Source organism: Drosophila serrata, unplaced genomic scaffold (assembly GCF_035046125.1).
Source record: "Drosophila serrata isolate PLE 108 unplaced genomic scaffold, ASM3504612v1 contig_100, whole genome shotgun sequence".
Taxonomy (NCBI): Eukaryota; Metazoa; Arthropoda; class Insecta; order Diptera; family Drosophilidae; genus Drosophila; species Drosophila serrata.
The window spans coordinates 86605-111304 of NW_028256998.1; the positions used below are offsets into that span (position 1 = coordinate 86605).

The following is a 24700-nucleotide window of genomic DNA, read 5'->3' on the forward strand; positions in this document are numbered from 1 at the left end:
AAACCTAAAATTAAGAAAATTCCTAATAATCTCTCACAAGTACCTCAAGCCTGGAAAAGCCGCAAGCGCAAGGCATTGTATAAATTATGTAAATTTTCGTAGAAATTGGAAACGGCACCGCCAGAGAACGCGCAAAAAAATAATATGCATATGGCACCAATTTATTCCCACCCGGGAACGTAGTGCGGTTTTAAGTTCCCGCGGCTCATTCAGTTACCTACCCGCGGCTCTTTTTTTTTCAGTGAAGCCGCTGGGAACATTGTTCGGGGTCCGAAGGGTAAAAGCGCAGCCAGACAGTGTGCGGGCGAACATCGCTCGGTAACAGCTTTTTTTTCCCCGAGCTATCAAAAAATAATGGAGAGCCGGGGGGCTGAAAGACCCGATGCCTGCCCACCGGCCTACAATTTTGGCACGGCCTGGGTGTTTTGAGCTGCTGAATATGAATGTTAAGAACTTTTTAACATAAGCAACTTGCAAACACATTATTATAATAATTAAATAAAATTGGGTTTTTGGGGACCCTTAATCAGGCCGGTTCCAAAATTTGTTTTCTTTTATGTATATTACCATGTAATTTGATTTTCATACCGGGTTCTAAATAATATTAAGTGGTTACACACAGTTAGAATTTTTAAAAAATCAATTTTTTTTTATTTTATTTTCTTAATGTAAATATTTTTAAGAATATACACAGAAAGTTTCGTTTAATTCCGGTGAATATTTCCTGAGTTATAAGTAAATTTGAAAAAGTCGTTTCAGAGTGCTCTATGTAAAGTGCTCCTATGTACATATGTATATGTGCATTCCAAACTTTAAACGTGTTTTTCTCAAAATGGTGTTTTCAAAGTCGGTGACCAACATTGCTCGAAAACGGCTAGCCCGATTAGTCTCAAATTTTAACACGACCTTCTTAAATATATTTTTTAGAAATTAATCGAAGATTTTTTCTTTCCAATAAATAGTTTATTTTTTATAAACAATTTAAGGCGGAAATTTCGGCGAAAAATCGATTTGTTTTTTTGCGAAACTGCCATTTTGTCAAAAAAATATTATTTTGCTTATTCCTTCGATTAATTTCTAGATTTGACATAACTCTAACAAAATCTTTTTGGTTTTTTAATTTCGGATGATCCAGTTCCGACATACATGTATAGTGGTCACCGCAAAACGTCTTTTTTAAGAGGAGCTCCCGGATAACAGGTGTAACTCTTCTCCACATACATATTTTTACTAGTTCTAACTCTTAAAATACAGTTAAAAGATACTATAATATGTGTATAAAATTTGGGATCAATAAGTTAAAAAGTTTCTTCAGAAAAAACTCTAAAAAATTCAATTTTTTTGGCCCTCTAACTGTATGTAACCCCTTAAGGAATAAATAAATATTATATATATGAGTTATGTAATATTTCTTCTTTCTTAAAAAACATGTTTTTTGTATGCTTAAAATAATGTATACTTTATTATGTATCTTTTTTTTCAAGGCCCTAATATTTGCGAACTGCGGAATGAGTGCTTATTTTTTTTATAATGAGTGATTAGCTGATTATCGATATACCATTACAACTATCGATAAATTAGTGCTACCATACTTTTAATACCAAACCAAATTTAGACGCGATATACCGAATTGTCGGAATAAGAAACTTTAATAATTTCGTTATCTTCATCAATCAGTTTATTCTGTGAATGCGCAACCACAGGGCGCAGGTCTTTTAATATTTAAAGTTAAAATAAATAAACAATATTCGTCTTGACGTTTTATGAAATCGAGTATTTGAAATCGAATAGTCGATATAAGTCAATATACGCACGCATTAGCCAGAACAAGAGATAGGCTTTCCCTGCTTTTCTCGGCCAGCTGGTGTTTGAGACGCCAGACAAGCTGGGACTGTGCAAAAGGAGAACGCCAACGCCAAAGGCTAATTGACACAAGACACATTACATTTCCAACAAAATCAAACAACGCTGTGTGCTGTCACTATTAAATATAAAAGTGGCCTGATATATTTTGCTCAAATCGAAATACTATTCGAACAAATCTCCCCGGCCCTAGGCCGTATCGGAAAAGTGCATACAAAGTGAACATTGATTTTTAGCCAGTGTTTTCTTCGAGTACCACCAGAACAGCAGAAAAAAGAGCAACAAGATGGTGCAAAAGTTCCAATCTCCTGTGAGGGTCTACAAATATCCCTTCGAACTGGTTATGAAGGTGTGTATCATATTTGCATGAGGCGTAGGCGTGTGTTCCGTAACCCACCCCTTTTCCTGTGTTTGTGAGTGCATTCGTAAATATTCAAGGGCGTGATAATAGGTGCCATTCCCTTGACTATTGTATGTGCCAATGTGCAGCTGTCGAAGTCTGTTCGCATATTATATTTATTGAGGCAGTAGTCAGCAGCTTTCCTTGTTTTACAAAAATGCAGACGATAAATAAAATTAACCTTGGGCAGCATTTCCGGAGCTCTCTCCTTTCTGTTGCGCTCGCAGTGAGAAGGAGAGAACGTTTGTTTCTCTATACAATATAGAATGGCAGAGCAAGAGCAAACGTAAATATGTATGTAATATCATGAATGAAATAAGAACTCTGACAGATGAGCGGTTCGGTTTAGTTTTGTATTTTCCTCCTCAAATGATACAATAATGATAATTGAAACCGGAAATGAGTGATTGCGATCCATTTGGACACTAACAATAATCTCCGAGCTGTCGCATAACGGCACCAGAAATATAAAATGTGTGTATACATATCTGCTTTTGAGGAGGTGATAGCTGTAAACTATGTATACATACAAATATATATATACCTAGGTATATAAAGTATATATAATTATATTCATCTACTGTTTGTGTTCCAGTGCGGAATATATTAATATATATATGTATATATCTCTATTTTATTTGTTGTAAACATTGACTTATTTCTTTAGCAGTAACTAATTGGCTTATATGTACATATGTCCTTAATACAGGGCTTAAATCAGGTTTCTTGCACTCGCATTATACAGCAACCTACATTAATATGTGTGTAAATACTTGTGAATATATGAATTTGTTAATTATTTTTTGTTAGAATTTGTAAACCTCTGCGTTATAAAATTTGTAATCAGTTGTAATATTTATTTTTTTATATATATTTTTAATAATACAAATACTGCCACTGGAGAATCACTAATAACTAATTAATCGATTTAAGTGATATAATAATAATAATTTAATCAAAATCAAAATTTAATCCCGTTGTCAAATGGTTTTTAAAATGACTGATGTTAAAATTACAATACCCTAAACGGGTGTAATCAGAAAAAGATCGTATTCTTATTACAACTCATAATATAAATGTAACGTTTAATTAAGAACATCAATTTCGTGGTGCAGTATTGTGTCTAAGTTTACATACACATAATACTTAATCTGAGAGTTTATGCTTCTGTTAAGGTCCTTCAATTGACCCATATCCCCTTTGCTTTAAATAATTTAGTGGTTGATGGGACTTAACACTGGAACACGCTCTCAGACTCGGACAACAAGCTGTTTCTTGGTTTCGAGTTTCCCATAACACTATGTATATACAAGTAGCACAGTCGTCCTTAACTTTTAAATTATTTATCATGTCTAGGTTTAATTGTCAATCGGACGAAGGGCAGCGATCTATAATTCTAACCTTCACCTATGTATATACGTATCTTAAGGAACACGCAATTAAGCTGGTTACATTTTTCATTAAAAAAAGGGATAGATAAAATTCCATTTCTTGTAAAAGATGTCCTTTGTTAGTTTTAAAGGTCTTGATTACATGAACAAAAAAATTGTCCAACTGTACAATAAAAATATATATAAATATAAATATAATATTATTTTTTAACTTACAGGCGTACGAGCGTCGTTTTCCCACCTGTCCCCAGATGCCCATTGTGTTGGACTGCGAGATTATTAAGGACGAGTCATTGGAGAATGGGGCTAAGCGGAACACAAGCAGGCGCTGCAAGCTGGCGGTGGATGCGCCGTACATTTTCAAGAAGCTAATCGGCGTAGATTTCGTGTTTTTCCTGCAGCACAATTACCTAGACATGGGAAACCGCACGCTGAGTATTGAGGCGGTAAACGAAAGCTTCTCCTCACGCATCGAGATCTTCGAGAGGTGTCGCTACTACTCCCATCCTGACAATTCTGAATGGACGTGCTTCGATCAGACGGCCACGTTGGACATTAAAAACTTTTTTGGCTTTGAGCATTCCATGGAAAAGATGGGAATGAAACAGTACACCCAGACGACGCTCAAGGGTAAGGAGATAATTGAGTACTTCATTAGCCAGCTACGTGAGGAGGGTATCACACATGTGGACCGCTGGACACCACCGGCCGACGCTCCAAAGTCACCGGTCCTGGACCACGTTCCAGATCAGCATCATGACATTTTGCTCGACGGTGACTTCATCGCTCGCAGTCTAGGGCAACTCACGCCAATGCAGGAGTCCAAGCTGCTGGAGCTGCGAAAAATGCTTGATGGTGTCGATGACGTGGAGCGATCGCCCAGTTATCAGACCATCCTGCGTTTCTTGGCAGCCAGAGACTGGCATGTTAGTCAGGCCTTCGCCATGCTCTGCGATTCGCTCCGCTGGCGTCGTGAGCACCGCATCGACGCCCTGATGGAGGAGTACACCAAGCCAGCTGTGGTTGTGGAGCATTTCCCGGGCGGCTGGCATCACCACGACAAGGACGGACGGCCCGTATACATTCTTAGGTTGGGCCATATGGATGTCAAGGGCCTGCTGAAGTCACTGGGAATGGAAGGCCTGCTGCGTTTGGTAAGAATGCCGCATCCCTCCTTAGTGATCTGTCGAGTGAATTATCCTATTCTGGTTGATTTTTGCTGCCCAGGCTTTGCACATTTGCGAGGAGGGCATACAGAAGATCAACGAGTGCGCGGAGCGCCTTGAGAAGCCTGTGCTCAACTGGTCCTTGCTCGTTGACTTGGAGGGGCTGTCCATGCGTCACTTGTGGCGACCCGGTATCAAGGCTCTTCTATACATCATCGAGACAGTGGAGCGCAATTACCCAGAGACAATGGGCCGTGTTCTGGTAGTGCGTGCGCCAAGAGTTTTTCCCATTGCTTGGACTATTGTTAGTGCGTTCATCGGTGAGTAGCTGCGTCTTGTAGGTTTCGCACTCAATTTTAAATCTTTAACCAATCTTTATAGACGAACACACCCGCTCTAAGTTTTTATTCTATGGGCCCGATTGCGTTCACATGAAGGATGGTCTGGCGCAATATCTCGATGAGGAAATAGTGCCAGATTTCTTGGGAGGACCATGCAAGGTAAGCACCATAGAGATGCCTGCGATTCTGTGGCACGCCTTCGGTGTTGGGACTTCATGACTTGACTGCAGCATCTGTAGATTACGTACTTACTATATATATTGTTATATATTTCCGCCTCTCTCTTCCCGTCCGACTCCGGCTCAGTTAGAGGCCCAGCCTGTGTCGCTTGTGGAGCAAGTCAGTCAGAAATACTTTCGCCATTGTTATTTAGCCAAATGCAATTGTGTAAGCAGTTTCTTCAACTTTCGTTCTCTCGATTTTCATTCGTTCTGCTTCCGATCTTCTTTGTCACCAACAGTGGCGTACGCAGGACTTCATTGGGAAATTTCGATATTGGGAGCTTATAACAGCAATATCATTCCTTCGTACGCCACTGGTCCTTCCACAACCACAAGAATATGTTAATATCTATAATCGTCAGCTATTGTCTTACTTCCTCGTTTTTGTTCGTCGCTTACACTTTGTTGTTTGTGCGTCTTTTGTGTTTGCAAAATGTGCAATGTCCATGTGAGCTTGTTAGCCCCCAGTTGTGCTCACCGTTCACATCAGTTTTTGCGTCCCTGATCTCTGTTTCACCCCAGAGGCTGTCACATACGTGCTTAGTCCTTATCACCGACCCTTGGATAAAGATTATCAATTGTTTTAAGAAAGTGCAATATTTTCCCACTACCAGACCATGATACATGAGGGCGGACTAGTTCCCAAATCGCTATATAAGATGAACTCGCTAGAAGAGGATCATGACGACGACGTGGCCGCCGTTGAGTTGCAAGCCACTGCCAGTGCTGCCGAGGCACTTGTTCCAGCCAAGCGCCTGTCCACAATTATTCAGCACGACCATAATAACTTATACAAGAGCGTAGAGCTAAAGGCGGGCTTCAGCCACGAGCTGCTTATCCGGAACGAAGACCCAAAGAGCGTATTGACATGGGACTTTGATGTAATGCGCAATGACTTACACTTCACACTATACCGAGTCACCCAGGAGCTGCCGGAGAAGAATGGTGAGAGCTCATTTATATGCGAAAATTTTGAAGCCTATGAAAGATTTTCTGTTTGTAGCTTATAATTATTTTATTTATTATAATATTCTATTAATTGTTTTAACACGCTTTTTGGTTAAAGATGCCGCCGTGTCGTACTTTGATCTGCAAGACTTCGTTGAGGGCGTCAACTATTTCCGGGAAGAGCCCACACTTATTTGCCGACACAAGGAGAGCGTCCAGGGCTCACATGTGATGCACCACAACGACAGCTATATAATGCACTGGTTCAGTCCCTCGGGAGCACAGTTGAATGTCTTTTACGAGGTACTCAGCTCTGTCAACTACAAGGGCTCCATGACAAGCCTGCAATCGGCCTTCTCCTCAAACTCGTCAGCGGCCAGCTCTGTCCAGAGTCGATGATATGAGACGAAGGAAGAGGGTGCGGCAAAGGGCGGCACCGATGGACTGTCTTCTCCATTGGGGGAGCCAGTGGAAGCGGATATGCTATCTGGCACGCTGATAGAAAAGAGCGTTAATCTTTCCGACACCCTTGATATTTTTTTTTAAGAGGAAAAGTGGCAATCTCTTCATTCTAGATTATTTTTGTTTAATTTAGCTAAATGTTTTTTTTTAAAGAAATTTATTTAGTCAGTTTATTATATTTTTTAATATTTAAAATAATGTTCATGTATTGTTTGGCTGTAGATAAAAAGTTCAAAATGTTTCCCTTTGGATTAAAGTTTGAAAAAAATTGTCTAATGCATTAGGAATTCAAATTATGACTTTAATTTTTAATGTTTAAATAACAAAAGCATTACGAAAACGATTATTTAAAGGAATAAGGTAAAATGTAATGTATCCCGGAGATAAGCATTTCTGTATCACTATCAGTTTTTATTCCCGAATCGAACATATATTGTAAAAGAAAAATTGTAATATTTTGTTTGCTTAGTGTACTACCGTAATACTAGCTAGTAAGAATTTGCGTACCTCTTAAAACATTTGTATAGGTAAATTCTGGCTATAAGATTGCAACGAACTGATGGAGGTATTTCTGACATATTTAGCATTCTCATATTTAAGGATTAAATTGATTGAAAAGTCGGACAGTAGTTTTGTACAAGACCAGATATGCGAGTTAAGAAACGAAAAAAATTTAAATATTGACAGAAACAGAATGGCATTAAAAAAGATATATGCTTTCAAAGAGGTAAATACATATGAAGGTACATATATCCTTGGAAACCAGTGCAACTCACTCTAGGCGGGGATGTCGAAATTTTAAACCATGTTTTAATCCGTCAATTAGTCCATTTTAGCTAATACATTTATAAAACCAACAAAATTTTATTTTTTATTGTAGTTTATACAAATTTTTTAACAATTGTCAAAAAGGAATTACTCCACATGTTCGCTATACTAACCGATGAACGCTAATAATAGGATTTATATAAATATATTTATCAATGACTACGTGTTACCTAATTAGTTTAACCTTCGGAAATAGAGAACCTTAGTTTGGACTAAAAATTAGCTAAATAAGCAAAATCGTTGTATACTATTTATAAGATATAAAATAATCAATAGCGTGACAACCGATCGTCTATACAAATAGCCAATAACGAAAATAGAGAACATTGCATGTTGACTAACTGTGTAAGTTGTAATAAGAACACAATCAATAAAGCCAATAAGATTAATTTTGCATATATTCATTTATCTGGGAGATACGCAGGATTTGTTTTCAGATCTCCGGGGATGATAATAAACTAAACAAAATTTACAATTAATTCCGATTGTCGCTATGACTTTAAAATTAATTTAAATGGGTACTTAATTGGCAATTAAAAATTCTCAAAATCCCTTTACCTATATTAATTTTATTTTGAATATTATTTAGTCGGAAAAGTAGATTATAGTTTTTTTTTTTTATTATTGTGGGTTGCTGGACTTAAGTTTCATATTTAACCATTTTTTTTTTGAATTTTTCAAAATGTTACAAGGTCTTGTAGAATAAGAAAAAATATTTTTAAAATGTTTATCGATAGCTGAATGGTTTCAAGTTCCCACCTCTATAAGAAGCAAGCAAATAGCATTCAACAAGAATTAAAAAATAAATTTAAATTCACGAGGGGTACAACTATTTCTATAATTTTTATAAGCAGCTGCTTAAACGGCTTAGCTCAACTGAGAAAGAACAGAAAGTAAAATTTATTCCCTTTTAACCAAGTTTCCCTCCATGGTTCGTGTAAAACGTTATAAAGGTCTCATTCATGATTTTAGTGTTGTTTTCTTTTGTTTTTATTTGATAGGAAATGAAATTTATGGGTTCCGTAAAAATAGAAGTGAAATCTTCAACTAATCGATCTAGTGGTCGTCGGTCAGTTTTATGGAATTTCGCCTCCACTTCGGTAGGTGTGCCTATCTTATCGGTTGGCGGATGTAATCCTCGAAACGGGTTGTCGGGCCCAATCATGAAGTGCGGATAAGCTGGTTAGGCTTATCACCGGGCGATTGGCCATTGCCGGCCAATTTGGTCAATAATAGTTTCGAGTGCCTTGACTTTCGGGCAGTTCGCGCCTGACGTTTGAAAAGTCCACATCAGACCCGTTCCCAGTCACAGAATTGTATTTAGACATGGTTGCATTGAGCACACAGTGAGTATGATTACCGCCCCCCGCACCGCCTTCGTGAACACAACCAGCGAACGCCACCACCAGGGCAATGGCATTAGTGTAATGGCGAGCGCAGAGAAAGCAGGGGACGGCGACGGTGCTGGCGCCCAAAACAATCTGAATCAGTTACTGACCGCCCTGGGCGATTATTATAGCGGCCGCAAGGATGAACAGCACCCAGTCAACATCCTCGAGGACAAGCGGATCTTTCCGGAGTTCCGCGGCGGACCTTTGGACACGTACCGTCAGCGTGCGAGCTTCTGCTACAAGCGCATGAACGTGCTGCTCGAGGGTGAGGAGCATATTCGCCTAAAGGTAATTATAGTGGGTTGCCGCGGCGATGGGGTCAAAGTACAAGCTTCTTTGTAAAGTCAGTTCTCGTATCGGGAGCTGCACCCTGTTGGCCCCATCTTATCGCACCATTACGCTTATCTGCGTCTTGAGTAACTAACCTGATTACACGCCGCCCCTCCCTGTGCAGCACAAGGTGTGGCAATGGATGGAGCGCCACCCCGACTTCCAGCGAGAGCCCGAGGCGCCCGGCCTGGAGCGTACCCGGGAGTTGGCCAACAAGAGGCAGCATCTGCTCTGGGAGCAACAGTTCTATGGTGTTAATGAGGTGGGTTTAACACGTTTAATTCGCCAGTTAGAGAAGTTATTAATGGATACACTTTCAGTACCTGGGAACCCCGCACTTGCTATTGGCCTTCGGTCAGGCCATCTTTAGCTACGACTTTAGCACGTCTGTGAAGTTCGGCCTGTCCACGGGTATGTTCCCCAGCACCCTAGTCTCAAATGGATCCGGTCGCCTGGGCAAGTATGTGGCTAAGATCGCCGACAATCGTATCTTGGGTGCTTACGCTCTCACCGAGATCTCGCACGGCACCAATGCGCTTGGTATGCGCACCCGCGCCACCTACGACTTAAAGAGGCAGGAGTTTATCATACATACGCCGGACTTCGAGGCGGCCAAGTGCTGGGTGGGCAACCTAGGCAAGACCTGTACCCACGCAATTGTGTACGCACAGCTGTTTGTTCCAGATGACAAACACCAGGGATTGCAGGTAAGATACATACATACACTACATACTCTCAAATTATTACCAATGATATTTGCCAAACTTAACTACATTTTCAAGTTTGCATATTTTTATTAAAACCTAATCGGATTTCTATATAAAATTATTTTTCACAGGCCTTCCTGGTGCCCATTCGAGACGAGCGTACTTTGCTACCCTTCCCCGGCGTTACCGTGGGTGATTTGGGCGAAAAGATCGGCCTCAACGGCATTGACAACGGGCAAGTTTTCACCTGCTGCTTTTATTGGAAACCAATGTATTTAAATTTTAAGTTTTTATTGCAGCTTTGTTATGTTCAACCAGTACCGTATTCCAAAGGAAAATCTCCTTTCCAAGACAGGCGACATCGACGCACAGGGCAACTACACCAGCCAGATTAAAGACGAGCGCAAGCGACTGGGTGCTTCGCTGGGCGCCCTATCCGTTGGTCGCGTCAACATAACAGCCATCACGTACGTGGCCCTCAGCAAGGCGGTAACTATTGCCACTCGCTACGGAGCAAGCCGGCGGCAGTTCGGGCCACCCAACTCTACGGTGGAGTGGCCAGTGATCGAGTATCAGTCGCAGCAGTACCGTCTCATTCCCCATTTGGCCACAACGATTGCTCTGCGTGTGGCCACGCTGTGGATCGGCAAGGAGAATGTTGATCTGACAATGAAGGGCTTTACTGGTGAGGACACTTCGCAGGCGGGCATGGAAATTCACGCCATATCGTCGGCCCTCAAGCCAGTGGCCACCTGGGCGGCCAGGGATGGCATCCAAGAATGCCGGGAGGCATGCGGAGGCCATGGATACTTAAGATCTTCGGGTTTGGGTGACCTGCGAAACGATAACGATGCCAACTGCACCTACGAGGGCGAGAACAACACACTTATCCAGCAGGCATCGAATTGGCTCATTAGCCTTCGTCGTAACAACGCCGACTTTGTCGCTGTTTCACCTCTGGAAACAGTGTCATTCCTGCAAAATATGGATGCCCTGCTGCAGAGCAAGGGCCAGGAGCGTACACCAGCTGAGGCCTTGGATCCCAACAGTAAGTATCCTACATCAGCTATTCCCTAAATAACTTAAGCAATTGAATGTGTTATGAGAATTTTTTTGAATATTAAAGAAAATTGCATTGCTTTGCAGATCTTCTAAAGGCGCTCAACTGGCTCACTGCTTGGCAACTGGAGACTACTGTAAAGCGAGTCGAGCAGCAACAACGTGAGGGTAAGGATGCTTTCGAAACGCGCAACAACATCCAGGTCTTTGCGGCCCAAAAGCTTTCTCTAATCTATGGCGAGGTAATTCTACCAGCTCAGTATGCACCTCTTTACTTTAATTCAATTCTTTTTTAAATCTCTAGCGAACCATATATTACGTGTTCTATAAGTTTGTGACCAACTTGCCCGCCTCGGCCGAGAAGGAGGTGCTACAGCAAGTGCTCTCGTTTTATGGAGCTCATTTGGTCACCAAGTATTCCGCCATTTTCTACCAGGGCGGCTTCTTCCGGGACAATTCGCATCTGAATTTATATGAGCAGGGAATTTTGGGTCTGCTATCTGTCCTCAAGGATGAGGCCATAGCCCTGGTGGATGCAATTGCTCCTACCGATTTTATTCTGAACTCGCCTTTGGGCATGAGTGATGGCAATGTATGTAGTCAAAATCTCTGCCAAGTATATCTTACATTGTCTTATAAATATGAGTATTTCTATTTATTCTCTGCAGGTTTACCAGCATCTGCAGCGCACGATTGTGTCGACCCCGGGTGTCTATGAACGTCCCCATTGGTGGCGTGATGTTACCTACAAGGATTACCTCAAGCGCGCCAAGTTGTAGATATGCAACTACATGACTGTGCTCACAAAGTTTACCTTGTTATCGCTGTACATTTAAAAGTTATTAATGTACCCACTATTATAAAGGGTGCCTATATAATTAATGAATCCTTCATATGAAAACATTTTAAAATGCTCTATGGCTTACATTCCAGCTTCTTTAAAATGAGGCGCAGGATTAGCCCTTTTATAGTTTGTACTTAAGTTTGAACAAACGACTTAAATATTAAATACTCCCAACATCACAGACATTTTTGTACGTATTGCAAAGCAATGATTAATAAAAATTTGTAGATCTTTTTAAAACTTGTTTGTACATTTTCTATTAAGGGGTCAAATTTCCTTTTACATTAGAACACATTTATTATTTTGTGCATTGTTTACATGCTGTTTTCCAGCGTAAGATTTACATGTACAAATTTTGGTTACGTACTTAAAGTCTAAAGATGATCACAGTCTGCAATTGTCACTATTGTTACTTCGTTGAACAAGCTACATTCACATACACAACAGATAAATTGTTTGCTAATTTAAATAATATAGAACAAGAGAAAATAAATATAACACCTTGCTAAGATCGGAGTGGCGTCCAGCCATGTGTCAGGGAATAGATCCAGATCCGGACTCATAGAACTCCGGCATTGGTGCGCTTTGGGACAAGTGCGGACTCTGTAGCTGGGCCAGGCGCTCACCGGCTTCGCTTTCTGTTTGGATGAGCATAGGTATCTGCTGAGGTAGGTCGCTGGTAGCCCACAAGTACAGATCCAACGTCTTTTCCGTACAATCAGCTATAAAGCGCACGAACGGCCGAATGTCGCCCTCGTTGGCGAGCTTAAGGAAATGATAGTACTTGCTGCGTTGCTGCTTCGGAATGATAACAGGCGGGTAGCCAGCTCGCATTAGAAGCGTGTTCATTAACAGACGTGAAGTACGTCCATTGCCATCAATAAAGGGATGAATATGGACCAATTTGTAATGGGCTAAAGCAGCATAGCTTTAGAGGGAAGGACAATTTTGGTTCATAATCGCCAGTCAGTCATCTTTAACACACTTACTTGACGGGATGTAGAGTACTGCTATGCTCTGAATTCAACCAGCGCTCGAAACGCTGCATAAGAAGTGCCAGATCTCCCGGGCCTGGGGGCACATGGCCCCCGACGTACACCTGATTACGCCTAAATTCTCCGCCTTCAATGGGGTCAACATGTCCCAAAACTCGTCGATGTAGCTCGAGGATATCTTTTATGGTAATTTCCATCCTGTAAAAAAGGCATAAAATTATTTAGCTGAACAAAGCACAATTTAAGTCATAAATGAAGAATCTTACTTTTGAACCAGACTGGCATTAATGTATTTCATGGCAAGATCCATGCCAAGGATCTCATTGTGCTCATCAATTGACTTGCCATCGACAGCCATTCGTGTCTCAAGGATGGATCGGGTTTGGGCCAATGTCATAGTGTTACCCTCGATGCCCACAGAGTGGTAGATATGCTGGAAGTAAGCTTCTTTTTTGGCCCTCCGTAGGGCAGTGCTGGACTCATGAATGGCGGAAAGGGCATCCCGCTTAAAGTCCAACGATTCCAGACGGCGTTCGTCAAGCGTCTGGACTACGTCCGCCGTGCGCTGCCTGTTCGCTAGCGCTTCAGAGTTGCTCGGATTGATGGTTAGGGCCTGGAAGTAAAACTGATCCGCCAAGACAATGTTGCGCTGGTTGTGCTCTAGGAACTCGCCGTAGCGCAGAAGAACCTCAGGGTGTCGGGGTGCCAGAGCCAGCGCGTGCTCAAACAGGCGGGCCGCCTTTTCATCCTTGCCTGCCAGGTACATGTCCTGGGCCAGCCGAAGAGCTCCCAACGCCTCGTTGATGTTTGTCTGCTCCGCTTCCGAGAAGCTGGCACCGACGCTGTCGCTGACGCTCTTATCATAAAACTCCTTGAAAGCGTTAAGCTCTTCCACGGAGTACAGGGCGAACTCGTCACGCGTTTGTAGATAGTGGGCCGATGGCAGGTGGTGCAGCTGCCGCAGTCTCAGGCCCAGATTCGAAGACGTCAGGGCATGCAAGGAAATGGCCGCTAAGCTGCCGGCGATGAAGAACAGGACAAGACGGTAAGGATGGGTCTGCTTCGGAGTTCTGGCTGGTTCAGCTGCCTCTTGCTGCAGCTCCTTGATATTCGGGCCCCCCATGCCGACGTGGCTTCTGCCAGTGTCTGGTAAACGCAATTTGTATACACTTTGGACGTCAGGTACACATGGTACGGCGAAATTACACGCTGACAGCCTGCGCTATTTATATTTCCAATCTCTTTTGCTTGCCATGCTGAAAAATCACCAAAAACCACGTATTAGTGCTGCCAAATTACTATCGATGTTTTCAAAAAGGTAAATTATCGATAGTCGAAATGTTCACGGCAGCTGGCCTTACCTAACTTCCTCATGAACGGCTAAAAAATTATAAAGTTTTTTATAAAAAATATAATACACATACTTTTAGTTATAAATAAGATGTAAAATATCACAATCATTTGTATATATTTGCATTGATTAGAGACTGCAAAAATATCGATTGAAACAGCTTCAAAAAGGTAGAAAAATTCGGAAAGTGAAAAATGTAGGCTTTTGACGTAAGGAAATTGCATTGAATTCTTGTTTTCATTCATAAAATTGGTTAGATGAGTGTTCAAAACACAAATTTAAAACAAAAAATTTATTTGAACAATATATAAATCGAATATGGTTGTTGTAACTGACCGTGACCTGCACCTCTCAGAGTGGGGTATGCAACTTTTAGACTTCCCAAAGTTAGATAACTTTTGACAATATTTCTGAAATTTCAAAAATTAAATAAATAAAATAAGTTATTTATTAATAGAAAATATACCTAAAAAGTATACATAAGCAAATTACATATTAAAATTTAATTACACCAACAAACTCAAAATTCAATTTTTTATGTCATCAACCAATGAATGTTAATATTTTGGTTCCATTTTTGTTTAAGTTCAAATTATTGTATACATATTTTAAATTGTTTGTTCAGTTTTGAGGCAAAGGGACATATATTTGCAAAGGTCCGAAAAATGTTGGAGTTAGTGCTCTCAATGGTTTTATTCTCTGCAATCCTAACGAAATATTTATTTTACAAAACGTTAATTTACCAAAGTACCAGTCAATGAAATAAAAAAAAAACAAAGTTTTCAAACAAACAAATGATACTGATTTTGATTAATTCTGATGATGCGATCGCACACCTTCCCCGTAAACGTGCGCTCATCGATCGCAAGCGGAGCAAGTGATCGCTGTACCCAAATAATGTTTACTCATTGCAGAGCTCCTCCTTTCCTCTCCCTGATTCACACTAATTAGGCAAGAACCGGAAATAGCTCAAAAATTGACATTTCTTAAATAATTTTGAACTTTCAACCCTTAGGCGCAAATATTTAATCTTCCAAAATTATGCCCTCTAGCGTAATGGGGCTGGTAAGAGTTTTTCAAAGTGGCACTTGAAAAACTTTAGTTCTGTGTACGGGGATTTCCATTGCGGAGAATAGAGTTTGAATATTGTGCCTAATCATTATGCGGTTGACTGCTAATTAGTACCCGAAATCGGTCAATAAATGAAGTTTCAATTTCTTAGAATATTGAAATGACAAAAGCTTAAGGTCACGTCATTTGCATATGTCTTACCAAAAATGCTTTGAGTCACAGCAAGCAAGCAAGTCCCAAGACACCCCTTAGCGAATGCATATCGCCCTCCTACGTGTAACACAAGGCGCTATCTATCACTGTAGCCAATGAGATCACGCAATTGTTTATTATTTTGATCTGAGTGGAACCGAAAATATAGAAGATCGGAGATCCGGTGACCGGCTTGTGAATCACCTGCGGATACTATGAAGTCATTGAGAAATCTGGTTATCAGCCAGAAGCCTTCTGTTGGTGGGTCATGACGTAGCCAGTGATCTCCGCCGATATTCAACTTTTTGGCAATTCCCTCTTACGATCTGCTGCTATTCTGTTCGAGTGATAACAGACTACTCGCCAGTGTGTTTATGCGATGACCAATTTCATGGAATGCTGTTGACTAGAAATTCCGACACAACTAGTAAAAAAATACCGGTCTGGCGAATCTAATGCCTTAGATTCGATGATTTTTATTTAGAATATTATGAGAATACTCACATATTCACCGCATGAACATAGTTGTGTTTCTCCCCATCAGTTGATCTTGCTCTGGACGATCTTCTCATAAAAGCTTCGAGCTGAGCGATCGGCTGTCAGTTGCTGTTCGGCAGCGCCAGAAGGCGCAACGGTTTTTCTTTCAGATCTTTTTTCAAAATACATCGGCATTTATAGTGATTGAAGTGTCCTGAGCCAAATAAAATTACAACTGGTCTGCTACTTACATGAATAGAGATTCCTTTTGAATAGTGAAAAGTGAATAGCGGTGTAAGTGATTAGAATAGTTTGGTTCTTTGATAATTATGTGTCGAGAACAAACGGATAAGAAACAACTTGTGAAAATATTTATAAATAACCTGCAACAGACTGCAGTGGCTACACAAATGTGTTCCAGAAATAAAAAAAATACTAAATTGGGAGAACTCATGTAACTCATGTACCACACGGTGTTGACTTTTTAGAATTCGAAAGCCAAAGGAAATGTGTGATCTTGTGGGGGTCGGGTCCCAGAAAATTACACGTCGCCAAGTCCATGAGACTTATCAACAGACACCGGATGGAAAGGGAATTTGGGGTCACCTAAGGTTAATGGTTGTCAAAAAAAGAAACAAATAAGACCAAAATTGAACAGTGAGCCTCAAATTAAAGTCGTTTTGTCATGGGCGGGACCGGGTAGTATGCGCATTATCTCTTGATTAACCTTTGGCGACCCATAGTCCGGAGCTGGTCCGATAATCCGCTGATACAGCCTGAACTAGATTTCACATCGCCAGTTATCAGCACCGAAAATTCTCGGACTTGGGCACAAAAAATAATTTCAGTTTTCTGCGAAGCTTTTTTTTTCTACTCTAGTATTTACTATTTATGAATGACACAGTTTCTGTTTGCTTGTTGCTCCGCAGATATTCCGGCATGAAGGCTCTGGGAGTGTGCGCCGTGCTGTTGGCGGTCGCCAGCTGCCAGGGCTATGGTGGTGGTTATCAGAGATCCAGCTACAGCTCTAGCTCCATTTCGTCTTCGTCATATGGCAGTGGACAGTCCTTGGTAGTCCCGCAGATCAACCAATGGGGCTACGCACACTTCAACGAGGTCCGCGAACTTGCTAACCAACTGAAGCAGAAATTCAACTCCCTTTCCCAAGGATCGTCTAACTTTGGCTATACAACCTCATGGAATCGTAAGTTGTATTTATATCATTGACGGAAAATACAATTAAATCAGTGCTGGTCAGTGCTTATTTTGGGTTTCTTAATTGTGAAATTTAAATTGTCTTCCCTTTTCTTTGTACACACATTAATAAATTAATACCAGAGAAAAGTATAATTTAAATTTGTATATTAATTTTTGAATTTTATTAAATCGCTTAACTTTAGTATTAGTAAGAAAATAATGCACACTTAAAGAATAATAATTATTTTTATAGCGTTATTTTTGCTTTTTACATAAGTTCACATATTACTATTGCGGTTTCTTTATGACAATTTCTGTAAATTTAAACCAAAATGTTCCTTTCCAGCTGATGTTTTGAAAATTAGTGGAAAGAGCGGAAGCCAGCTAGATGCTGTCATCTCGGAGATTAGCCAGAAGTTGGTGGCAGACATGCGCCAGGGCATCACCAGTTATAGCACCATTGCACAGCCCAACTTCTTTGAAGCAAAGGCCGCCGATCTGCTTGAGCGTTTTGCCGGAGGGGAGAGCGCCAGCCTTCAGCAGGCTGTGGGCCTGGGTCCCTTCCAGCCGGTGGACTTGAGTGGTTTCGACGAGGTCAAGAACTACGCCTACCCCGCCGAGGTGAAGGTAATCGATGGCAAGACCTACGTCGTGCACCGCAATTGCACTGAGGCCACCAAGTTGTCTGGCTATGGCGGTTCGAGCCAATTGAACCAGGGATTCCTTGGACAGGGCCAGACATCCATTCCGCTCGGCAGCACCACGACGACGGTCACGCGAAAGAAAACTATTCACGACTGGGTCCGGGAGAACATGGAACCGTCCGTGGTCGGCTACAACTCGGTTGTTAATGTTGGCGGGCAGGAGGACAATAGGGCATATAACTCACCAATGTCCAGCCCCAGTTCCTTCGGACAGATTCACTCCTCGTCGCCAGGAGCCAGTTCGACACTATTCATTCGAAGCTTTAACAAGACGATCACAACTCATCCGGATGGAACTAGCTCCGTGGGTGGCTCTGAGTCGCAGCAGCGCTGGCAGGATGGGAAGTTGGTATTCGATCAGCAGGTGCCCTTTGGGCAGACAGCGGTGCCGAGGGACGAGCAGTGGAAGCGCGAGGAGCGCGAACGCCTCTTCTGGTATCTAACTACTCCCCAACGACTTGAGGACTGGCAGCGCCAGCAGGAGGACCGCCTACTGGGAGTTGTCGAGCGATACAAGATCACCTTGCCTATGCTGGAGGAATTCCATCGCCGCGAGCTAGCTCGCTTCCAGGCCTTGTCGCGGCAGTACCAGTCACAGGTTCAGGACGCCAGTGCCTGGCAGAGACAAGAACGTAGTCGCCTGGATTGGCTCATCCACCAAAATGGTTTTTCGGCTCAAGACATTGAGCGTTGGCAGAACGAAAACGACCGCAAGTTGGCCCAAGTGGCCCAACAACACGGAATCAACAAGAATCAGCTTCAGCAGTGGCAGCGGGAGGAGCTGCAACGTATGCACACCCACTTCAACCAGATTAACCAGTCGTTATCGCCGCAGGTGCCAAGTGTGCCATCTCAGAACACATACTCCTACTCATCCTCCAGTTCCCTGACGGAGGATAATACAAAGGAGCAACAGCGGCTGGAGGAGCTTATTCGGCAGCACAACGCTACTATTGCTGCTCTGCAAAACTCCATTTGGACCGACCAGCAGCGACTGAAGGACCTCTCGGTTAAGTATCAGGGCGATATGCAGAGCCAGACACAGTGGTTGCGCGGGGAGGTGGCTCGGATCGGTGACCTGATCAAGGACCAAAACGAGCAGGTGTCAAAAATTACCGCCTGGCAGAGCTCAGAACGTTCTCGCCTGGAGAGCATTCTACGTCAGCATCGCGGCTCTGTGGGGGAACTGCAGCAGCAGATAAACCAAGATCGCACGTACCTTCAGAACCTGGCCACCAAGTATCGAGTCAGTGTGGAGGAGCTGGAGAAATGGCAGCACGAGGAGCTGCAGCGTCTTCAGGTGAATGGTCAGAAGCAGCTGGAGGGTCACATTAAGGACTGGCAGGTCAGCGTAAGCACCAATCTTCGCGACATCGTGGGCCAGAACCAGCTGACCATTGAGGAGTTCCAGAACTCTATCATCAACGATCGCAGCCGCCTGGAGCAGATGGCGCGAATCTACAAGGTGAAGGTGGAAGAGATTGAGCAGTGGATCAAGAGCGAGCTAAAGAAGTTCCAATCGGAGGGTCTTCTCAAGGAGGTTGAGCAGGAGCTGGTCCTGTGGCAGCAGAAGGAGCGGGAGCGCCTGCAAGCCATCGTTCAGCATAACTCGCTGACCGTGGAGCAGCTAGAGTTCAAGATCAAGAACGATCAGGAACACTTCTTCAAGCTGGCCGAGAAGTACAAAATCCGCGTCGAGGATATACAGGACTGGCTGAAGCAAGAGCTGCTGCGGTTGCAGAGCGAGGGCCTTGTCAAGGCAGAGGCCTTGAAAGACTGGCAACAGACCGAGCGCGCTCAAATCTCTTTGCTGGTACAGCAAAATAAATACACGCTCGAGGAATTAGAGCGCAAGCTGCTGGCCGATCGGGCCCGTTTGCAGGACCTGTCCGGCACTTATAACGTCAAGGTGTCCGAAATCGAGCAATGGATCAAGTCGGAGGGCGATCGCCTCCAGCGCGAGGGTCAACTGAGAATGGAAACTCAGCTCAACAACTGGCAGAAAATCGAGCGGCAGCGCCTGCTGGACCTAATTAATAAAAATAACTTGTCCATCGAGGAGATCGAGGCCAAGGTCGGCAAGGATCAGACGCACCTCTATAGCCTGGCCCAACAGCACCAGGTGCGCGTGGAGGAGATCGAGCAATGGATCAAGCAACAAATTCAGAAGTTACAAGACCAGGGCCTTATTGAGATGCAAAAGCTGAAGAACTGGCAGCTGGAGTGGCGCGGAAATCTCACCAACATGGTGCAAGACCGCGACTTTACCGTCGAGGAGTTCCACAAGTGGCTGCTCAAGGACCGCGCCCAACTTCAGAGCCTGGCTATGCAGCACAACGTGCAGATTGAAGAGATTGAAACGTTTGTCAAGAAGGAGGAGCAGCGTTTCATCGGCATGGGTCTATTGAAGCCGAGCGAGAAGCTGACCAACTGGCAGGAGGTGGAACGCCTGCATCTGAAGAACCTGGCACAGCAGCAGTACAAGTCCACTGAGCAGCTGGAAGCCCGTCTTCGTCAAGACCGTGAGCTTCTGGAGCGCCTTGCCCGTCAGTATAGCGTCCAGGTGGAGGAGATCGAGAGCTGGATGAAGCAGGAGCTGGCGCGCATGCGCGACGAGGGTCAGCTGCAGATCGACAACCTCACCTCCTGGCAGCTAGCTGAACGGGAGCGCCTGGAAGCCCTTATCAAGCAGAACAAGCAGTGGAGTGCCGAGGACCTAAAGGCCGAGCTGGAGAAGGATCGCGAGCACATGCAGACAATGGCCTTCCAATACCACACATCTGTCGAAGAGATAGAGCGCTGGCTTCAGACCGAGATCGAGCGCTTGAAGCAGCAGGGCAAACTTAACATCGAGCAGCTGACCGCCTGGCAACGCACCGAGCAGCAGCGAATCCTATCACTACTCCAGCAGCACTCGAACATCACCTTGGAACAGTTCCAGGCCAAGGTAGGTAATATTACAGAATCAAAATATAGATTAATAATATGTTCTCTACTTAAGGTGCACAACGATCGTCGCTTCCTAATAAGGCTTGCCGGCCAGCACCACGTAAGTGTTGTGGAAGTGGAGAATTATGTGAACCAGGTGATCGAGGATCTGCGCAAGAAGGGCCAATTTGACATCGAGCAACTGCAGACTTGGCAGATTGTGGAGCGGGACTACATCAAGAGTCTGATTGCTGAGTACAAGAACGGGTTGTCCACGGCGGAGTACGAGCAAAAGCTCCTGGCAGACCGCGCACATCTTCACCAGCTGGCTGAGCAGTATCGCTTGAATGTGGAGCAGATTGAGGAATGGATGATTGCCGAGCTGAAACGTCTGAGGGGCAGCACAGAAGAGTCTTTGAAGAGCCTTAGCGCCTGGCAAGTCTCTGAGTTGGAGCGCTTGCAGAACTTGGTAAAACAGCAGAATCACCTTACTTTCGTTGAGTTTGAGATGGAGCTGAATCAGGAGCGCGACCGACTGCAGAAACTAGCTACTCAGTACTCGGTTAACGTGGCCGAGATCGAGGAGTGGCTGCGCCAGCAACTTATTAACCTGCGGTCCACCGGTCAGGCCAAGGTAGAGAATCTTTCCAAGTGGCAGGTGGAGGAACAGCAACGCCTAATTGAACTGCTGTTAAAGAAGCAGCAAGAGCTACCGTATGAGCAGGTGGAGCGAGAGCTAACCCAGGACCACGCTCGACTAGAGAGTCTGTCGCAGACCCACCACGTGGGCATCGATCAGGTTGAGAATTGGTTACGTGAAGAACTGCGTCGACTGCAGAGCTCTGGTCTGGTCCAGATCGAGCAGCAGACTCAATGGCAGCAGCAGATAAGCAATGGATTCAACGACTGGCTCCAGCAGCAGCGAAACGGAGCCAGCTACCAAGAGTTTGTGGACTTCCTAAAGCGCGACAAGCAGCGCCTGGACAGCATCGCTTCCGACTATCACGTGACTGTGGAGCAGGTGGAGAAATGGGTAAGCTTTCACCTTTGTTTTCGGATTCCTGCCAAGTTAATCCGGCAATCGGTTTTAATTTATTGTTTAATTCTTTGCTTTATAGGTTCAAAAGGAGGCGGCTCGCCTCTCGGTCATTGGTGTGATCGACCGTCCGCAAGGCAATGTAAAGTACGAGGAGATTGTTAACATTTGGGACGAGAAACCTACCACTGCTTGGAAGCAAGAACTGGTGACCCGCCTGCGCAGTGTTGCCCAACGGCGTCCCCTGACAAAGGTAGAATTCGAGAGCTACCTAACCCGCAACAAGCCAATCTTCGAGGAGATCGCTCGTCAATACCATGTGACAATTGAAGACATCCACCTATGGCTAGACCAGACAGCCCAAAAAGAGGGCCTGGTCGCGAATGAATGGCAAGCCAAGGAGAGACTACATATTGAGGATCTGATAGTTCAACAACAGCGGAAGCAGCAGAAGTGGACCATCGATGAGTTAAAGCTTCATCTGAACAATGACCAAAGGCACTTGCAAGACGCTGTCGTACAGTACCACGTGACTGTCGAAGAATTGAAGTCTTGGTACACCGATGAGCTTAATCGGCTGTTGGCTCAGCGCAGAATCGACCAGGGACTCGGTCTCTCTTGGCAGACCATTGAACTGGACCAGATCTACAGGACGATCGTGAACAACCCAAGCTTTGGTCGCCAAGGTCTAGAGCAGCTTTTGTTCAGGGACAGCCAGGCCCGTGCCGTTCAATATGGCATTACCGTCGAAGAGTTGCGTCTGTTCATTCAGGAGCAGCTGCGTCGCTTCTCCAATCTGGGTCTCTTTGTGGACACTGGTCGGCAGGCCAGTAAATGGCAGGATCAGGAGAGGAAGCGATTGCGAGAAGTGGCCACTAGCGTCGTGATCACAGAACAGGAACTACTGGAGTTCATTTCGCAAGATACGGCCTTCCAAACACAACTGGCCAAGCTTTACCAAGTCGGTCTATTCCAGTTGGCTCCCGTGCAGCGCATCTTCGTCGGGAACATGGTGCGGGAACAGCTACTGGAGGTGCGACGTCTCAACAACCTGACCTCGTGGCAGCAGCGGGAACGCGACCGTCTGTACGAATTCATTGGCACCCAGAACATGACTCAAGCTCAGCTCAGGAGTTGGCAGAGTCAGGATGGACAGCTGTTGCAGGACTTCGCCAAGAAGTACGACATTTCGGTGCAGCAGCTCAAGGAGTGGCAGAAGCAGGAGCTGGAACGAATCAACCTGGTGGCCCACTACTATGGAATGACCCAGAGCGACCTGCAGCAATTCCGCGAGGGTGAGCTGCGGCACATAGCCTATGTCAACCATCGTCAGCTCATGTCTGCAGCCGAGGCGCAGAACTGGGAGAAGCGTCACCAGTGGACGCTGGGACGACTGCAAAGCCGCTATGGAAAGTTCGGCCAAGAGCTGGTCGTTTGGCGACGCACCCTGTTCCTGCTGAGCCAAGGCCTTATCGACCTGCCCTCTGGCGGCAGTGCTGACGGTGGCTATGTTGTGGATCCAGGCAGCACCAATGCCACCGCCCACTACAAGCCGATTTTCTCCAAAGATCGTGGAGATCAGCCGCCGCATACATATGAGGAGAACTACGACGAGGGTGATGAGCCAGGCTTGGAGGGCGAGACAAAGGCACCGCCCCTTCCACGTCCTCAGCCCCCTCGCCCATCTCCGTATGTGAGCACGCCCACTCCCTTGCCCTACAGCCGGGGTGGACCTTCAGGCGGATACGAGTACCGGCGCCAGGACTACACCTTCAATGTTCCCGTGGGTACAGCCTCGGCGTCTGCTAGCGGTGGTCCCACTGGTTCCTCGGCCAGTGCCAGCGCGTCTTTGGGTAAATGGAGTCGGTCGTCGGGAGACGAGCCATCGCAACAGGTAGAGGACCTCGGTCAGCAGCAGCAGGAGGAGCTTGGCTGGAATGCAAACCTGGAGGATCTTGGCCAACAACAACAGGTAGTAGACTCTGACTGGAACACGCAGCAACAATCGGAAGACCTTGGGCAGCAACAGGTTCAGGTCGAAGATCTAAGCGCCGACCATTTTGGACAGGCACATGGACATGCCAACACTAGGAGTAACCTTCAGCAGCAGCCGGCAAAGGTAAGTTTTCAAAAAAGGCACAAAGAAGTCGCCACTAAATAGTTTATCTCCAACAGCAGGAGGAGGTGGAAGCCAAATCGGAGCCTTCGTTCTGGCAGAAGTTCAAGGAAAAACTCGGCTAGAGAGGAAACCAATCAACTGTCAAAAAGCTACGAGCGCAGGCTTGTCAAAGCTAAAATAATATAGTTTAGAATGTTTCTTACTTTACTAGAAAAACTCGCATCCAAGCTTAAATCTGTTAAATGTTTACAAATGTTTCTTTAGTTACTTAAATAAGTAAATAAATGAGACTTTAAATGTCCCATGTGTTCCTGAAGTTCCACTGAATTTACTTAAAAACAAGCTCGATTTTAAGTGAGAGTTTCAGGGCAGATATCTACAAATACCCTTTATATGGACCACTATAGAATATCTTCTCAGTGAATTCGTGACGGAATTCATTGCTTAGAAGAGAAATAAAATGTATTTCGAAATAAATAAAGGGTACTGAAATTCTTTTAATGAATATTGAAATCACATTTCTGTTTACTAAAAATTAAAAATTTGATGCAGTAAGAACCAGCTGAATCACAATTTTATTTAAATTGAGTTTCATTCTTTCTATGCAATTTATATTCACCAATAGGAAGTATTTTTCTAAATAATAAAAACGGGTGTCTGTTCAAATTGATAAAGACAA

General features: G+C 44.1%; 4 protein-coding genes across 5 annotated transcripts; 3 read left to right on the forward strand and 1 right to left on the reverse strand.

The window, feature by feature from the left end:
* The first annotated feature begins 1596 nt into the window (after nt 1–1596).
* retm (real-time) lies at nt 1597–8009 on the forward strand. Its single transcript, XM_020951653.2, has 6 exons — nt 1597–2212; nt 3873–4808; nt 4882–5140; nt 5202–5320; nt 5997–6327; nt 6449–8009. Exons 1-6 carry the CDS (start codon nt 2150–2152, stop codon nt 6727–6729), a joined length of 1989 nt encoding a protein of 662 aa, XP_020807312.2. The 5' UTR covers nt 1597–2149; the 3' UTR covers nt 6730–8009.
* A 660-nt stretch (nt 8010–8669) lies between these two features.
* Nucleotides 8670–12191, forward strand: Acox3 (Acyl-CoA oxidase 3). Of its 2 annotated transcripts, XM_086841116.1 has the most exons (9): nt 8670–8966; nt 9140–9299; nt 9466–9603; nt 9662–10048; nt 10180–10283; nt 10348–11096; nt 11195–11349; nt 11412–11699; nt 11776–12191. In XM_086841116.1, exons 1-9 carry the CDS (start codon nt 8947–8949, stop codon nt 11884–11886), a joined length of 2112 nt encoding a protein of 703 aa, XP_086697242.1. In that variant the 5' UTR covers nt 8670–8946; the 3' UTR covers nt 11887–12191. The 2 variants fall into 2 exon arrangements, with proteins under 2 accessions (XP_086697242.1, XP_020810233.2); XM_020954574.2 differs by lacking the exon at nt 8670–8966 and having other exon boundaries at nt 8972–9299.
* Nucleotides 12192–12228: 37 nt separating this feature from the next.
* Fic (FIC domain protein adenylyltransferase) lies at nt 12229–14271 on the reverse strand. The gene is made up of 3 exons (XM_020954742.2): nt 13213–14271; nt 12941–13144; nt 12229–12879 (listed from the first exon to the last, which is right to left on the reverse strand). The coding sequence occupies exons 1-3, from the start codon at nt 14067–14069 to the stop codon at nt 12486–12488; spliced, it is 1455 nt and encodes a 484-aa protein (XP_020810401.1). The 5' UTR covers nt 14070–14271; the 3' UTR covers nt 12229–12485.
* A 1859-nt stretch (nt 14272–16130) lies between these two features.
* Tig (Tiggrin) lies at nt 16131–24337 on the forward strand. Its single transcript, XM_020954748.2, has 6 exons — nt 16131–16331; nt 16967–17241; nt 17581–20885; nt 20940–21899; nt 21985–24021; nt 24078–24337. The coding sequence occupies exons 2-6, from the start codon at nt 16977–16979 to the stop codon at nt 24141–24143; spliced, it is 6633 nt and encodes a 2210-aa protein (XP_020810407.2). The 5' UTR covers nt 16131–16331; nt 16967–16976; the 3' UTR covers nt 24144–24337.
* Nucleotides 24338–24700: the final 363 nt, after the last annotated feature.

What these genes read in the sequence shown, in the direction of transcription:
- retm (XM_020951653.2), top strand. Translation starts at nt 2,150, where the DNA reads ATGGTGCAAAAGTTCCAATCTCCTGTGAGGGTCTACAAATATCCCTTC. An exon ending in TCTTGGGAGGACCATGCAAG is followed by an intron (nt 5,321 to 5,996) that starts GTAAGCACCATA and finishes TCCCACTACCAG; the next exon opens with ACCATGATACATGAGGGCGG. An exon ending in GGAGCTGCCGGAGAAGAATG is followed by an intron (nt 6,328 to 6,448) that starts GTGAGAGCTCAT and finishes TTTTGGTTAAAG; the next exon opens with ATGCCGCCGTGTCGTACTTT.
- Acox3 (XM_020954574.2), top strand. Translation starts at nt 8,973, where the DNA reads ATGATTACCGCCCCCCGCACCGCCTTCGTGAACACAACCAGCGAACGC. An exon ending in AGTTCTATGGTGTTAATGAG is followed by an intron (nt 9,604 to 9,661) that starts GTGGGTTTAACA and finishes ATACACTTTCAG; the next exon opens with TACCTGGGAACCCCGCACTT. An exon ending in TGGGCATGAGTGATGGCAAT is followed by an intron (nt 11,700 to 11,775) that starts GTATGTAGTCAA and finishes TATTCTCTGCAG; the next exon opens with GTTTACCAGCATCTGCAGCG.
- Fic (XM_020954742.2), bottom strand. Translation starts at nt 14,069, where the DNA reads ATGGGGGGCCCGAATATCAAGGAGCTGCAGCAAGAGGCAGCTGAACCA. An exon ending in AATGCCAGTCTGGTTCAAAA is followed by an intron (nt 13,145 to 13,212) that starts GTAAGATTCTTC and finishes CCTTTTTTACAG; the next exon opens with GATGGAAATTACCATAAAAG. An exon ending in AGTACTCTACATCCCGTCAA is followed by an intron (nt 12,880 to 12,940) that starts GTAAGTGTGTTA and finishes TTCCCTCTAAAG; the next exon opens with CTATGCTGCTTTAGCCCATT.
- Tig (XM_020954748.2), top strand. Translation starts at nt 16,977, where the DNA reads ATGAAGGCTCTGGGAGTGTGCGCCGTGCTGTTGGCGGTCGCCAGCTGC. An exon ending in TGGAGCAGGTGGAGAAATGG is followed by an intron (nt 21,900 to 21,984) that starts GTAAGCTTTCAC and finishes TTTGCTTTATAG; the next exon opens with GTTCAAAAGGAGGCGGCTCG. An exon ending in TTCAGCAGCAGCCGGCAAAG is followed by an intron (nt 24,022 to 24,077) that starts GTAAGTTTTCAA and finishes TATCTCCAACAG; the next exon opens with CAGGAGGAGGTGGAAGCCAA.